General features: G+C 32.5%; 1 protein-coding gene across 1 annotated transcript; it reads left to right on the top strand.

Moving 5' to 3' along the window:
- The first annotated feature begins 13,270 nt into the window (after positions 1–13,270).
- On the top strand, positions 13,271–14,978 carry LOC123662389 (probable methyltransferase-like protein 15 homolog). Its single transcript, XM_045597234.1, has 3 exons — positions 13,271–13,459; positions 13,548–13,813; positions 13,864–14,978. Exons 1-3 carry the CDS (start codon positions 13,389–13,391, stop codon positions 14,877–14,879), a joined length of 1,353 nt encoding a protein of 450 aa, XP_045453190.1. The 5' UTR covers positions 13,271–13,388; the 3' UTR covers positions 14,880–14,978.

Below are 14,978 nucleotides of genomic sequence, written 5' to 3'. Positions count from 1 at the left end.
TATATCGTCGAATTGAGTAACCTCCTCCTTTTTTGAAGTCGGTTAAAAAACAAATAAAATCTTATACTAACCGCATTTCAAAACTCGTTATTAAAATTTAACGTAAATTTCAGTATAAATATCTTCATAACATAAATGTGCAGAACAAAACCGCATCCCGCAGGCACAGTTGCTAACAACTGGAGCACTCAAACGGCTTATTGTGGAATGCATCGTGAAATTGTTAATGCTCGGTAATTTTTAGACGTAAATTTACATATTTCGCAATCGCTTTATGCAAATTGTGAGATTTTAATGTGTACGTAAATGAAGTTATTCTAGGAATTGATGTTGTACTAAAAATTACTAACAAATCTACAAAGGATAGCTCTTGAAACATTAATTATTTGTGAATTAATACTCGTAATTAATTACTTGTTTTCATTATGTAATTACGTTTCGTATTTTAATATATTTATTGATTTTCGTGCAGTGTATCGTGTATGATATGTCATGTTACTTATTTCCTTCATAGATAGTTAAGGTTGTCTGTAAGAATCACTATCAGTGTCTGAATAGAGACAAGACCGCATTACGCCTCAGCCTGTAATATCGCACTGCTGGGCAAAGGCCTCTTTCCCCGTGTAGGAGAAGGATCAGAGCTTAATCCACCACGCGCTCCAATTGAGGTTAGCGGATATTAATCATATTCATAATGACAGCGGTTCCTATGTTATAGTGCGAGTCTTTGCGGTGGTAATCTTGGGTTCATTTCGTGCCACGAGACTGCCAACCAGGAGGGAACTAGAGTTTTGGCTCTAACTCTTCTGTCCTGTGTATGGAGATGAGGCCTTTCAGGTGTACATGGTAACAACCGGGACCGACAGCTTAACGTGTTCTCCGAGGCACGTTCGGGAGACCCACAACGACTGAAAACCAGACCGGAAATAAACATTTGTATAAACACAAAGATCCACTCCGAGCGGGAATCGAACCCGCAACCGTCGATGTTTAGGCGCCGTCGACGCGACGCACGCACCATTACAATATAATCTATACAAATAAATAAAATTGGAGTGTCTGTTTGTAATATTAAAATAGCCGCTTGTTACTAAATGCATATGTATTTATACACGGTACATATACCAAAGCTACATTAATCTCTGAAACGGCTGGACCGATTTTGACGGGACTTTCACTGGCAGATAGCTGATGTAACAAGGAGTAACTTAGGCTACTTTTATTCCAGAAATTTATTTATTTTATCACTCTGCGAACTGAACAATAACTTTTTTGATAAATCCCACGCGGACGAAATCGCGTGCACAGCTAGTAATAAATATGATAAGACCGCATTTGTGCTCTGTTAAGTCTGTATATTGCATTTTTCTTTATATATATAATATTAATTTAATCGATACTTTTTAGTATAATTGTAGTCAAAAAAAGACAAATGATATTTATTTTATAGTTTGATATGTATTTGTATAAAAGTGTGTATTTTATACCATATTAATGCATTGTTATTATTAAACACTTTCCGTAGTTTTAATTTTGTAAGAGTTAAAGTACAGCCTCCTTGGAGGCGTGCAATGTAATTGCTACTGAATATTTGGAACACATTCTATGCTGTGAAGCTGTGCCTGAAACTCAAAGCTAAAGTATTTCAACGATGCACGGTAATACTCTAGTATTAATTTCAGGCTTAGGCTCTACCAAAATATTTAGCTGAAACAATTAGAAGTCATAGAAAGAGTTGTGAATTACATAGAATAGAAAAAGATGTGCTATACTCGTAATCAGAATCAAAGAGTGATATTTATGAAATTGAATTACTTTTATAACTCGAATTACTCGATATAACTCGAAAATTACTGTTGAGATCTCAATCATATTTAGCTAGAACCATATGAAATGCTTCGATTTAAAAAAAGTTAGCAAAGTTGGTCCACCCACTCAAAAATTTGAGGTAACATACATAAAAAATAAAATAAAATTGAGAACCTCCTCCTTTTTTGGAAGTTGGTTAAAAACGTACCCAGATATGATCCATATAAAATGAGCGTATACAAAACTTGACTGAATCAGAAAGGATGCAGAATATTCTGACGCTTTGAGGTAAAGTAAAGATAGGTTCCAAAGATATTGAAAACTGGAATACATTTAAGTATGTATTTATGTTAATGGAAGCGTTCAACGATCTTCGAAACTATAATTATTCAATTTCAAAAGTATTATACTTTCCGCATAAACCGAGTTTCAAGCGGATGCAGCCGCATAGTAAAATTGTAAATTGTTTTAATATCCAGGTATTTTTGGCTTTTTTGGTAGTGTTTCGACGATACATATTTCAGTTTTTTTTTTCATGTTTAACCGTTAAAATTTTATTCTGTCTTTTTAGGAGCATTCAAAAAATAAGTCCGATAATAATTTCTTAATCACAATTCCTCCATTAAAATTCTTATTATAACAAAATTGTTCTTGAAAACCTAATTGAATAACGAATATTTTGATTACAGACCAAAATTATTTTCTCTTGATAATAACGAACCTTTTTAGTTGAATAAAATATTTTTTTTTCTTTTGATAAATGCGCAGAATATTACCGAAAGATTATTTAAAAAAAATAATTTTCACTGTTTGGCTTTTAAACCCACTATTGTGTACTTTACTAACTTTTTTTTTTATTAATTAGAATCGCTAGCGAATTTAGATAGAGAATATACATAATTCATTAAAAGTTCTAAATATTTTGTGTTGTTTTTTTTTAGCATATTTATTATTAAAATATCATAATTTTAATAACCGAATATAATACGCTTTAGCCTGTAATATCCCACTACTGGGCATAGGCCTCTTTCCCCATGTAGGAGAAGGATCAAAGCTTAATCCACCACGCTGCTCCAATGCGGGTTGGTGGATATATTCCCTACCATGAGTAACGATCGCTATCAGGTGTAGATGATAACAACCGGGACCGACGGGAAAAGGCCTGTAAGGCCCAAAAGTGGGATGTTACAATATGAATCAGTAAACGGCATATCAGTGGATTGGTATTTTTTTGTGTTCAAATTACAATTTATACTTGGAAAATTAGAAGGAAATTAGTAAAACAGAATTCCTAATCTCCATTCTTCGGGAACAATAACTAAACACCACCGTTTTATCGCCAGCTTAAATATGTTCCTAATTTATTCCTAAGTGACAGTTGCAGACGTGGATTTGGAAATTCGCTTAAGAGGAAGATTCGTGGTTTCTTTGAATGGGTATCTAAATGTTATATTGGCTTAAGTCGCGAGTGAATAGGTCACTTCTAGGTAAGCGTGCTCCATCTTAGACCGCATTTTCACTTATCATCAAGTGAAATAGTGGTCAAACGCAAGCCTATCATTGTATAAAAAAAAGATTTATAAAACTTTAATAAACTTATTTCAGCGATACCTTAGTCGCGGGTTTTCTTAGTTTGAGTGCCAGGATTTATTTCTTTCTCATAAAATCGTCCTGAAAATAACTACAATTACCGTAGTGTAGGTAAATCTAAAGAACAGTTTTCATTTTGAATTGCATTGTATTCAGACTGCAGCTTCCATAACTTTTTAATTTGGTTGAAAAAATTGTGTAACAATTTTTATTCAACTATTGAAATTGACCTTGCACTTGAAACTTTATAATTTCCCTCGTTTTTCACAAAATTAATTAACAAAACTCGTGCTTGGAAATCAATGAATTATCGTGCTGCTGAAAACTTGAATTTTTTTATATCAAATATACTAAGTACATAAAAATAAATCGCTAAAATGTATATATGTATCTACAATCGAAAAATATCTTTGTTTGTCAGGAAAAGGTTTCTGTAAAAGAAAAAAAAAGATATATTTACTACAAAAAAATATGGCGTAATATGGCAATACGAAGTGGTGAACTTCGTACCGCCATATTCGGCTCAGCTTGTAATTTCTATATTTTTATACAAACACTCTAAGTACGTGCCATTAATCGTTACCTTCATTTTCGGACTGACCTTGAACTTCGTTTTTTATATCGCCCTTACTTGGCTGTCGTTACGGCAGTAAAGAATATAGCCACCCCCCGTCATAGTCACCACGCTGGGCAGGCGGGTTGGTGACCGAAGGGCTGGCTTTATCGTACCGAAGACGCTGCTACGGCGACGTATGACGGCTGACGTATTCGGCCTGTGTATTTCAAAACCAGCAGTTGGATGGGTATCCCGCCATCAGTCGGCTTTTTAAGTTCCAAGGTGGTAGTGAAACTGTGTTATCTCTTAATCACCTCTTACAACTCTCACGGGAAGAGAGGGGGTGGCTATATTCTTTACTGCCGTAACCAGACAGCAGCCGTAACCACACAGCAGCCGTAATCACACAGCAGGCTTACAGAGTAATTATTTAGTTGTTATTTAGTAGTGATATTATGTAATACGATTAAACATTTTCTTTTGTTCACATGTTATATCCAATCCAAATGTCGTCTGGAAGAAATCAGTATCTAGCGACGAGACTGCTTTTACATATGCAGCATGGAAGCTCTGATCCTTCTCCTACGTGGAATAAGAGAAAGATGATACATTTAATTCTATCTATCTTTTAATTTGTAAAAGCGTTCGTAATATATATATATATATATATATTACGAACACGTATACGTATATATATATATATATATATATATATATATATATATATATATATATATATATATATATATATATATATATACGTATACCTTATATTAAAGATTATTTATCTTTATTCAGAATGTTTATGGGCTATAAAAAGAGAATTCCACGATCTACAGGAGATTAAAATTAGCCGTAAAATCGAGCCAACGTAAGTCGCACTGTTTGAGGTGTAGTATGAAATGCTATTACCTTTAATAAAACCATATTAATAATATAATTATTAATCATAAAATTATTAATAATAATAGCATTAATTCAGTAGACTGAATTGCTGAATTAATATTAGGCCTCACGGAGTTAAATCTGATCATGAATGTTCAAGTGCAATTTTTTTTATTAAAAAATGATAGTGTCAAATACATGCATTTTTGTTGTTGTTACGTTTAATAAAAACTTATTATATCATCAAATGCATTATGTATATTCTAATAGATTGACTATTCTAGTCAATTTGATATCAGACATTCAAATCCGAGCACGAATTTTCATCCTTCGTACTTACATTTTTATACAAAAAGTTAAGAACGTGTGTAATTTTTTTTAATGCAGCGTGGCGAAATAAACTCCAAAAATTCACCTCCATAGGAGGAGATTAATTTGCCCAGCAGTGGGCGATCTAGAGACATAACAGTAAACTAATAGCAATTGATATATTATGTTCCACATCCAAAAGTATCCTTTCACGATTCAGCCTATCCCACAGCTGGGCATAGGACTCTATCTCCATGTAAGAGAAGAATCGAAGCTTAATCCACCACGCGCTCCACTGCGGGTTGACGAATATACATATAAAGTATCATTTATATGTATGTATTAAGGCTTCTTTTCTATGAAATTTTTTCATGTTTATGTGGAAAATATATGAATGAAAATTATACCTTTAATTTTTACAGATATTTTAAGTGAATGAAGTAACTGTAAAAATAATAATTATAGAAAATATTAAGCTCAATTAATGTTATATTCATTAATCGGTGTTTATTAACTACACAATAATCTACACAAGAACTACAAAAGATTTAGTTCTAACGAATATATAATTGAAAATCGCCGCTTGACAGTCAGGTACAGATATCAATAACAAAAAAAATACTAACGAAATGAATACTTGAGTGAACTATTTCCATGCAATTACTTTTCAAAAGAAACTCACATAAATCAGGAAGATTCTTTTAAAAATAATCTTACGAGGACATACTTATACATACTTCTCGACACACATAACTATTTCTTTCAGCGTAGCGTCGTATACAGCCCCATAAAATATCACCCTCGTATAAAGATGTAATGGCATCACACAAACAAAGGAAAGTAACACATACATACACATATAACCCAGCATAGTATGGCCACAACAAAAAATTTAAATATAAATTAAAAATGGACCAATAGACCAATACTACGTTCTGTATTACAACAGAATGGTAACGTAGCGTGTTAGGGGTAAGAGTAGACGAGTAAATTACATACCTATTCAATATCCATTCGCCTTTGTATTTGCACAGAACTATTCACAAATGTCTACACAAATTATAGTACGGTACGTGTTTATTGTAATTTATAAAGTGAAGGTTTAGATTATGTAATTAGATCAGGATTTAGGACGCATGGCGCGAGCGAGGCGCGCTGAGTACGACTGCAGGCAGAAATGGCGGCGGTTTGCGCGCGCAACCCGCCCTGCGGTTAACATGGAGTGCCTTTGAAGCGTTTGGGCGGATTATTTTGTATACATCTGTCTAGTGTCAACCATCAAGTAATGATTTTTTTTTAATATCTGATCAAGTATGGCAAATATTTGTTAATAAAATAAAAGGTTTCACGTGTGCTACCTTTAGTTATTTTATTGTATATAATTTTGAATGTAAAATGTAAAGCTTATATATAGCCTTTACCTTGTTTCTGTTAGTTGCTGAAAAATAAGTTAGATGAAGCAATAGTTGTTATTATATTATTAGAGTTAAATTTTAATATGAAATTCAATTGTTGAATGTATTAATAATTAATAAAGAATGTATGTAACCATGTCTTACGTATTCACAGAACCGTACCTTAAATGAAACAAAAGGCTCACACTTTGTAACGTTCAACATAACCCTCTACCAGTGACACTTTTCAGGAGCACCTTTACAAAACTACAACATACATTGCGCAAACCCATAGTCCCTCAAACATTCACTAATAACAAATAACGCAATAAATATTATAAATAAAAAAATCCCAATCAAATAATACGAGACGAATCATCGTTGAAAAAAGCGTTGATTTTCGTAAACGAAATTTCCCGTTGAGAAGTGCAGTGAGGAGTCGAGTAAATTCTTTGTTGGAAGAAGCAATAAGGGCGGGAACATAAATTCGACAGTTTATGCGTTCGAGGGATGAACGAGGGTGAAATTAATACAGGAGTAGTTTATTAAGGTTACGTTATTACTTTTGAATCTCATAAAACTTAAATATCTTAGTGTTGTAATATTGTTTTAGTATTAAAAAAGTTTAAAAACATTATTAAAGTACTAGTACACATTATTTCTGTTACACTGTTAAGCCCGTGTGTATTCTATTAAAGTAAAATAAATAGAACATGCCAGCTGATTCAATCCAGACTTAAGGATATATATTTTCACTAGCTGTTCCTGCGGTTCCAACTGTGTTTGAGAAAAAAACCTATTACAACATTTTCAAACCATTAGGTACTTTTCAACTCGGCGCTAACACCGGCGAACGGCCCGACGCGTTGTCGTTTCATTTGATTTTACATTATCTCCTAAATTATGGGTCTAAATTAAAAGCTATAAAAGACAAAGTTTATCTTCAAAATTGCATTCATAATGAATTATTTTTCATTCATAACTTTCGTAAGGATTCATATACCTATCTAATAGTAATACAATAAAATAATTTTTTTGTGATCATTAATTTATTGTAGAGTTATTTTAAAACTATGATATCTTCTAATATGTTTATTGAAATCAAATGATGTCAAGGACAATTTTATTTGAAAATAAATACTGGCGATGAATTACGTATTAATTTGGATAAGGATTTATATTTATATCATGTTTATAAAACCGCCTTCGCAAATAATGCCTTATTTTAGAACAAATTTGATTACCATAAAAAAGGTTATAATGAGTTAACCTTAAAAGACAGACATTAGTATGCTGTCGCTAATCAATTAATTCTGTCATACATAATTTTTGGGTAGCTTTAACCGTTTAAGCAGTGCCCGCGATGGAAACTCTATAAAATGATAATTATTTTTTCGCGTATTCGTAACATTTCTTATGAACGCTCATAGCTCATTTTGGTCTTAACGTGAAGCTATATAGCCCATAGCCCTCTTCAGTAAATGTTAAAGCAAACAAACAAACTCTTCGGCTTTGTAATATTAGTAGTACATATCGTAAAAGTTCGCGACATAAATGGCATGAACTCATATGTGCTGCCCATAGTCACCACACTGGACAGGCGGGTTGGTGACCGCAGGGCAGGCAATTTCGGCGCGAACTTGTGGAAGCCTATGTCCAGCAGTATGATAATAATATCGTTAAAAAAATCTGCGTGTCTTCTGTAGACGATTGGACGATTTTAATGAATATTAAGGATTTAAAAATAAAATGCTCATCAATCTTGTGTTTTGGTTTTATAATTTAAAGAGCCTATATGTACCTATATATTTACATCTAAGAGTTAATGGCTAGGAGCCAATCGAATAGATCTCGCCTACAGTTAACTCGAATTAGTACTAATAGTCTCATAACTACACGTCAATAATTAAATATAACTGAGATGTAATAATTTGTTTAGCTGTGTCAATTATTTTAACCACAAGTACAAACATCGGCTACTACCTATTAAATTGTTAACTTAAACATTGTAGGCTTGAGCTTAAGTTTGCTTCGAAATAGTAGTTAAATAGTAAAACGAATAAATCTATCACTGGCGCTATTCAAATTAAAAAACTTTACATTTTTTGGAACGAACTTCCTTACGACAGGCTTGATATTTGGCTGGGCGAGCGAACTGAAAAAAAATGTGATACTAAAACCGTAAGAAAAATATATAACGGAAGTGACGTTATATCAGTCACACGACTGTTTAGTATGACGTGTGTAAAATTAAAATATTACTAGTAAACTTTTTTTTAATTATTTAAGTAATTTATAGTGTCGACAAAAATAAATAGACATATTATGTTTTTTATTTCACTTAATAGTTTGAATTATTATTATTATTATTTTGTTTGTTTTATTTTATTTTACGGTATTTGCTATTTTCTAAAATACTAAATTTCCTAAATACTTTTATGTACTTAATTAAAAACCAATCAACAAAATTAAAAAAAATCAAGAACTAGAAAATATATATAAAATTAAACATTTTTTTTTCAAATTGTGTTGCTTCTATACTATCCGAAGGAACTTTGTTCCTACCTGGTGTCCCATGACACCACATAATTCTTTTTATAAATTAAGTGATATATCCACAGGCTTATAATGCTCGTGCTTTTGTTATTCCATATTTTTTTATTTTTTTTTTAACACATGCTTCGGTACTTCTCTGCAAATTTAGATAACTAATGAACTTGCCTTAGAATCTATAAAAATCGACGCGAGTCCACTGACCAAGACTATTCTATATATTCATCATTACAGCCTATACAGTCCACTGCTGGACATAGGCCTCCACAAGTTTACGCCAAAAATAACGTGAACTCATGTGTTTTGCCCATAGTCACCACGCTGGGCAGGCGGGTTGGTGACCGCAGTACTGGCTTTGTCGCACCGAAGACGCTGCTGCTCGTCTTCGGCCTGTGTATTTCAAAGCCAGCAGTTAGATGGTTATCCCGCCATCGGTCGGCTTCTTAAGTTCCAAGGTGGTTGTGGAACCTTGTTATCCCTTAGTCGACTCTTACGACACCCACGGGAAGAGAGGGGGTGGCTAAATTCTTTAGTGCCGTAGCCACACAGCACTATATCTATATATTGTTTTTTTTTTATATATAGTTATTATCATAATATATTCTTCGAATTCTCCTAGGTTCCTAAAGTTCGGTACTTTTTACTTGCGTTATAAAGCAAAAACAATAATCGAAACCAACCATACCAACCAATACCTAGATGTTTGGATATTTGTTAATCTATTTTTGTATATAAAATCGTAATACGCATTTAAAACGTATTTAATCTTTAAAATTGTTGACAAATTATATCCAATATTCATAAGATGTACCACTATACACTATTATTTTTTCGTTTCTTTAATTGGCCACTTTGAGCTCTCAAGTTACCATGCAAGCAACATGAGCCCTTCTGTCCCTGGTGTATGTAATAACAGTGCACAATGCTTAGTAATGTCCGGTAAGCACTGCCTACGGAAATTGCTAGGCTTTGTCGTAGCCAATCATTAAAGTAGCTGCTAATTATTTGAAATTTTAAAAGCGCAATTAGTGGTCATTAGATTGTATAAATTTTAATGTTTTATTTCAGTATAACTTCCCAAACTTTATTAGCGAAGAAAAAATTGGTACCAACTATAGTTGTTTCTAAACATGCTGTTTTTTACTACTTTAGAAACTTAACTTTAATTTTTTTTAATTTTACATTCGAACTGAAGAAAATAAGTTAAATAACGGTAAGTACATATCTGCAGCGAAAAATCTGTTTGTTTGTAAGTATAATAAGGTAATACAGGTAAAAAAGTAATCACAGAATAATAACTAAATAACACCCTCAAATAGTGTTCTGTTCGTGTTGTAAGTACGGTGGCAAGAGCTACGGGGGAGGGATAGCGATAGGGGCGGCGACGCACTCACAATAATCCTGGTGTTACAGGTTACCAAAAGCTACAGTATTTGCTTACTATCGAATGGACCACATGCTGGCTTTCTACCTTCATAGTATAAAAAGGTAAATAAATAAAAAGCACCGATCAAACAATTTGTCGTATATTAAAAGAAGGGATTGGGATGGGTGTCGTTTTCATTCTGGCCGGATCCAGTCAAATTTTCGTCGATCCGACCAGATTTGGGCCCGATTATTCCAACTTTTCTCTTTCATTCCAACATAAACAAACCATTAATGTCTTTTCTTTTTCATTCCAACACAAGCAAACGCAAGATACCTACGTTGTGTGATAGAACATCACTCTCACAACCAGCAACACTGCTCAGCGTTACTGTACGGTTTTCCTCCTCACATCTTTTTAACACTACGGACCTTCTATCGTTACTTGAGGAGTTAACTCCGATAAGATCATATCAGGGTAAGGTTTTAGATTAAGAACCGTCGAATTATCTAAGCTCAAAATTTGACCGTTTATTGGCATAATTTCGTTACAAAAAAAAATAACCCTAACCTATCTAATTTTCAAATTAGATCGTTTATCGACATAATTTCGTTACAACAAAAAATAACCTATCTTATCTAATTTCAAAATGACGGTTCTTAATCTAAAGCCTAGCCTAATATCAGTATTATCATTTTTACGCTCTACCTATAGAATACTTCTAGAACCACCATAGATTTAAATGTATTATGTGTATAATCGTGAACTATGTGAACCTTATGAACCTAGTTATACATGCACCTTGTCCAAGAGTGAAAGTTTTACTACCTACATAATATTTAACAACAACAATTAATGCCCTGTTACGATCAGTCATAGATAAACATGTGAGGATCTCAGTGCACGAATGAATTACTATTTAGGTACTATCTATATCAATATTAGTACCTGGGTAACCGAGCTTAGCTCGGTATTTTTAGTAAATCATATTTTTTGGAAATCATATTTAAATACTAATTACATATTGATAAAATATGAATAGTATTTTTTACCGACAATAATAAAAAATATAAATAAGTATAAAAAATCAAAAATAAAAAAAAATAATGATAAAATATAAATAATATTATTCGATTTTACCGACAATAATGAAAAATAAGAACTGGTTATTTAGATAGAAAATAACGAGTGCAATTAGAAAATAAAAAAGAAAAAATAATAATAGATCTGGAAATTTGAGGATTTCAACCGTGGTATTTTCGATCGATCGCAACCGGCCGATTTTCCACCTCAGCTATTACAACTTATATATTATTATATTATATTATTATATTTACCTAGGCCATACTATCCCACTAGGCCGCAACAACTTCGAGAACTTGAACTTGGAGGGGCCTATGTGCACTATTACAACTTTATTGACAAGTGCGAAAACCTTCATTTTCTAACGATATTGTAGTCAGTTTTTCACTGTCTAAAAACTGGTATAAAACGACATTTTCTAAAAATGAACCCTAGCTAGACTTATTTATCTCCCCCGAAATCCCCTGCATACTTTTTATTAAAATCATTGGAGGCGTTTCCGAGATTCAGATTATATATATATAATCTGAATCTCAGAAATATAGTTTATATATATATATATATATACAATAATATATATATATATATATATATTAATTTTATAAAGCTGAAAAGTCTGTTTTTCAGGCTATTTACATTAGTGGTTCGAATTGAAAAAAAATATTTTACGTTAGATAGTCCATTTACTAAGGAAGGCTATTTTTTCCTTATACTAAAACATGTGAAACCGCGGGGGACAGCTATTAGTCTATATAAATTTAAATAAATCAATGCTTTTATAATAACATTGTGTTTGCTCGCAAACGAAAAAAAAACCGACTTCAATTACACCGACGAATACAACGAAGATCGACGAAAAAATTGTCAAGTAACTACGCGTTATCAAAGATTACTCAAAAAGTAGTTATCAGATCTCGATAAAATTTATATGTGACCACATGATAAACATCAGCTTTCGATTAAATTAAAAATTATCAAAATCGGTACACCCAGTAAAAAGTTATTGCGGATTTTCGAGAGTTTCCCTCGATTTCTCTGGGATCCCATCATCAGATCCTGGTTTCCTTATCATGGTACCAAACAAGGGATATCCCCTTTCCAACAAAAAAGAATCATCAAAATCGGTACATCCAGTAGAAAGTTATGCGGTATAATACAAACGTAGGTCGACAAAAAAAGCGTCAAGTAAAAACGCATTATTAGATATAACTCAAAAATTAGTTGTTAGATCTCAAATAAATTTAAATGGGATCAATTGACACATACCACCTTTCGATTAAAAAAAAATTGTCGAAATCGGTCCACCCAGTCAAAAGTTCTGATGCAACATACATAAAAAAAAATACAGTCGAATTGAGAACCTCCTCCTTTTTTGGAAGTCGGTTAAAAATATAGTTATTCAATTACATAATACACATTTTTTTGCAACAAAGTAGTTGTGCTATAAAAATGCTTAAAACTATCAAAATAACATTAGATAAAGTCCGATATACATTTCTGAAGTATATTATTTTGCTTCTTCTTCTTTATGGTATGTTAAAATGGCTTTCAATAGTGCCAAATGAGTACAGATGATTTCACCAATATCACGTAGAATATAAATTAATACTTACTTGTTGCAATTATTAGACTTATATAAACAATATCTGCTAATAAACGTTTTTTTACTGTCAATTTGACAAACTTTTGACATCAACTATGGCATAAATCGCAATTGCCATTGGCACTGTTGGCACGTTAAAATCTGTGTTTCTTTCGAAGGTCACTTTCAGCTTAAAATTTTATGACAGAAAAGAGATATTTTCGCTTACTATTTTTATTCTAATATGGGTGAATACTAACTATGACTTCACAGTATAAGAAATTTACCAAATTGATTGCTAAATGGCCGGTTGACGCTTCTAAAGGTGATAGGTTAGTATCTTATACATGTCTACACTTATGTATATTAAATATTAACTAAACTGTATTTAAAATTAAATTATATTTATAAAATTTTCAGAGATCTTGGCAAAGTTATCCGAGATAAAGTGAAAGTAGCTTTTGAGGCATCTAATAAACAAAACTTAGATTCTGAATTGTGCAATCGTCAATATAACGCTCTAAACAAAATAGCAGACAATCATTACAGAGACAAGTATAAAAGAACCAAACAGAGCACTGCGACTGGTCTGAGCCCCGAGGAGTGCAACGTTATTCTGTCTAATGAGGTATTAACTTATTTAAAAGAGGAAAACAAGGGTTTCTTTAGAAAAATCTTTCAAAGAGATTCAGAATGATTTCAAAAAATACACGATGCTTAAATTACATCTTAAAACAGAGGCTCCATAGTAAACACTATAAAGACCATACACCAGTTATGCTAAATGAAGTCATAAAACACATGAAACCGAGTGACAATGAGTTATACATTGATATGACTTTCGGAGCCGGTGGTCATTCTAAAAAGATTCTCGATTCAGCGGATTGTAAATTAATAACATTAGATAGAGACCCAGTTGCCTTTGAAAAAGCCAAAGAACTATCAAAGTTGTATCCAAATAGAGTAACTCCACTGCTAGGAAGGTTCAGTGAACTTCCTGCACTGTTAAAAAATATTGATGTCAAACAATCTTCGATCGATGGCATATTATTTGACTTTGGTTGCTCATCCATGCAACTAGACAATGGTGAAAGAGGTTTTGCTGTCAGTAAAAATGGTTATCTTGATATGAGGATGGACGCCGGAAGAGACCCGAACCAAATCACAGCTAGAGAAGTTTTAGCAACTGCTAATGAACACGAACTTTACAAAATATTTAAAATCTACGGAGAAGAGAAGAAAGCTGCGAAAATAGCTCAAACAATTATTCAAGCTAGATATATGATAAAAAATATAGATACAACTCACGAATTAGTCGATATTGTCGATTCATGCTGTCCTGACGAATTTAGATTAGACAAACTGCAACGACCACAGTCCAATGCTACTAAAGTATTTCAAGCATTACGTATATTTGTTAATAATGAACTGAACGAGCTTAACTATGGAATGGTTCTGTCAAAGTATTACTTAAAGTTAAATGGACGATTAGTTACAATCTGTTTTCATTCTCTTGAAGATACCATCGTTAAACGACACATTGCTGGAAATATAATTAACGAAACAGCCAACCCTGTTCCTTTGAGATATCTCAGTCCGATGTTAGTACAAGATCAAGATACAATAAATCAGTTTTTAGATACTCCATGGAAAGCAATCACTAAACATGTTGAAGTACCTTCTGAAAATGAAGTTGAAAGAAACCCTAGAAGTAGAAGTGCAAGATTAAGAGCTGCGATTAAAATAAAATAAATACTTTATAGTAGCAATATAGTATAGGAGATTGTAAACTTATGTGGATAATTTTAGTCTGTATAGATTGTAAATAAAAATATGAACTTATTGTTTCAA

Source organism: Melitaea cinxia, chromosome 18 (assembly GCF_905220565.1).
Source record: "Melitaea cinxia chromosome 18, ilMelCinx1.1, whole genome shotgun sequence".
Taxonomy (NCBI): Eukaryota; Metazoa; Arthropoda; class Insecta; order Lepidoptera; family Nymphalidae; genus Melitaea; species Melitaea cinxia.
Note: the sequence above shows the minus strand (reverse complement) of the source record. Positions and strands in the feature narration are given on the sequence as shown.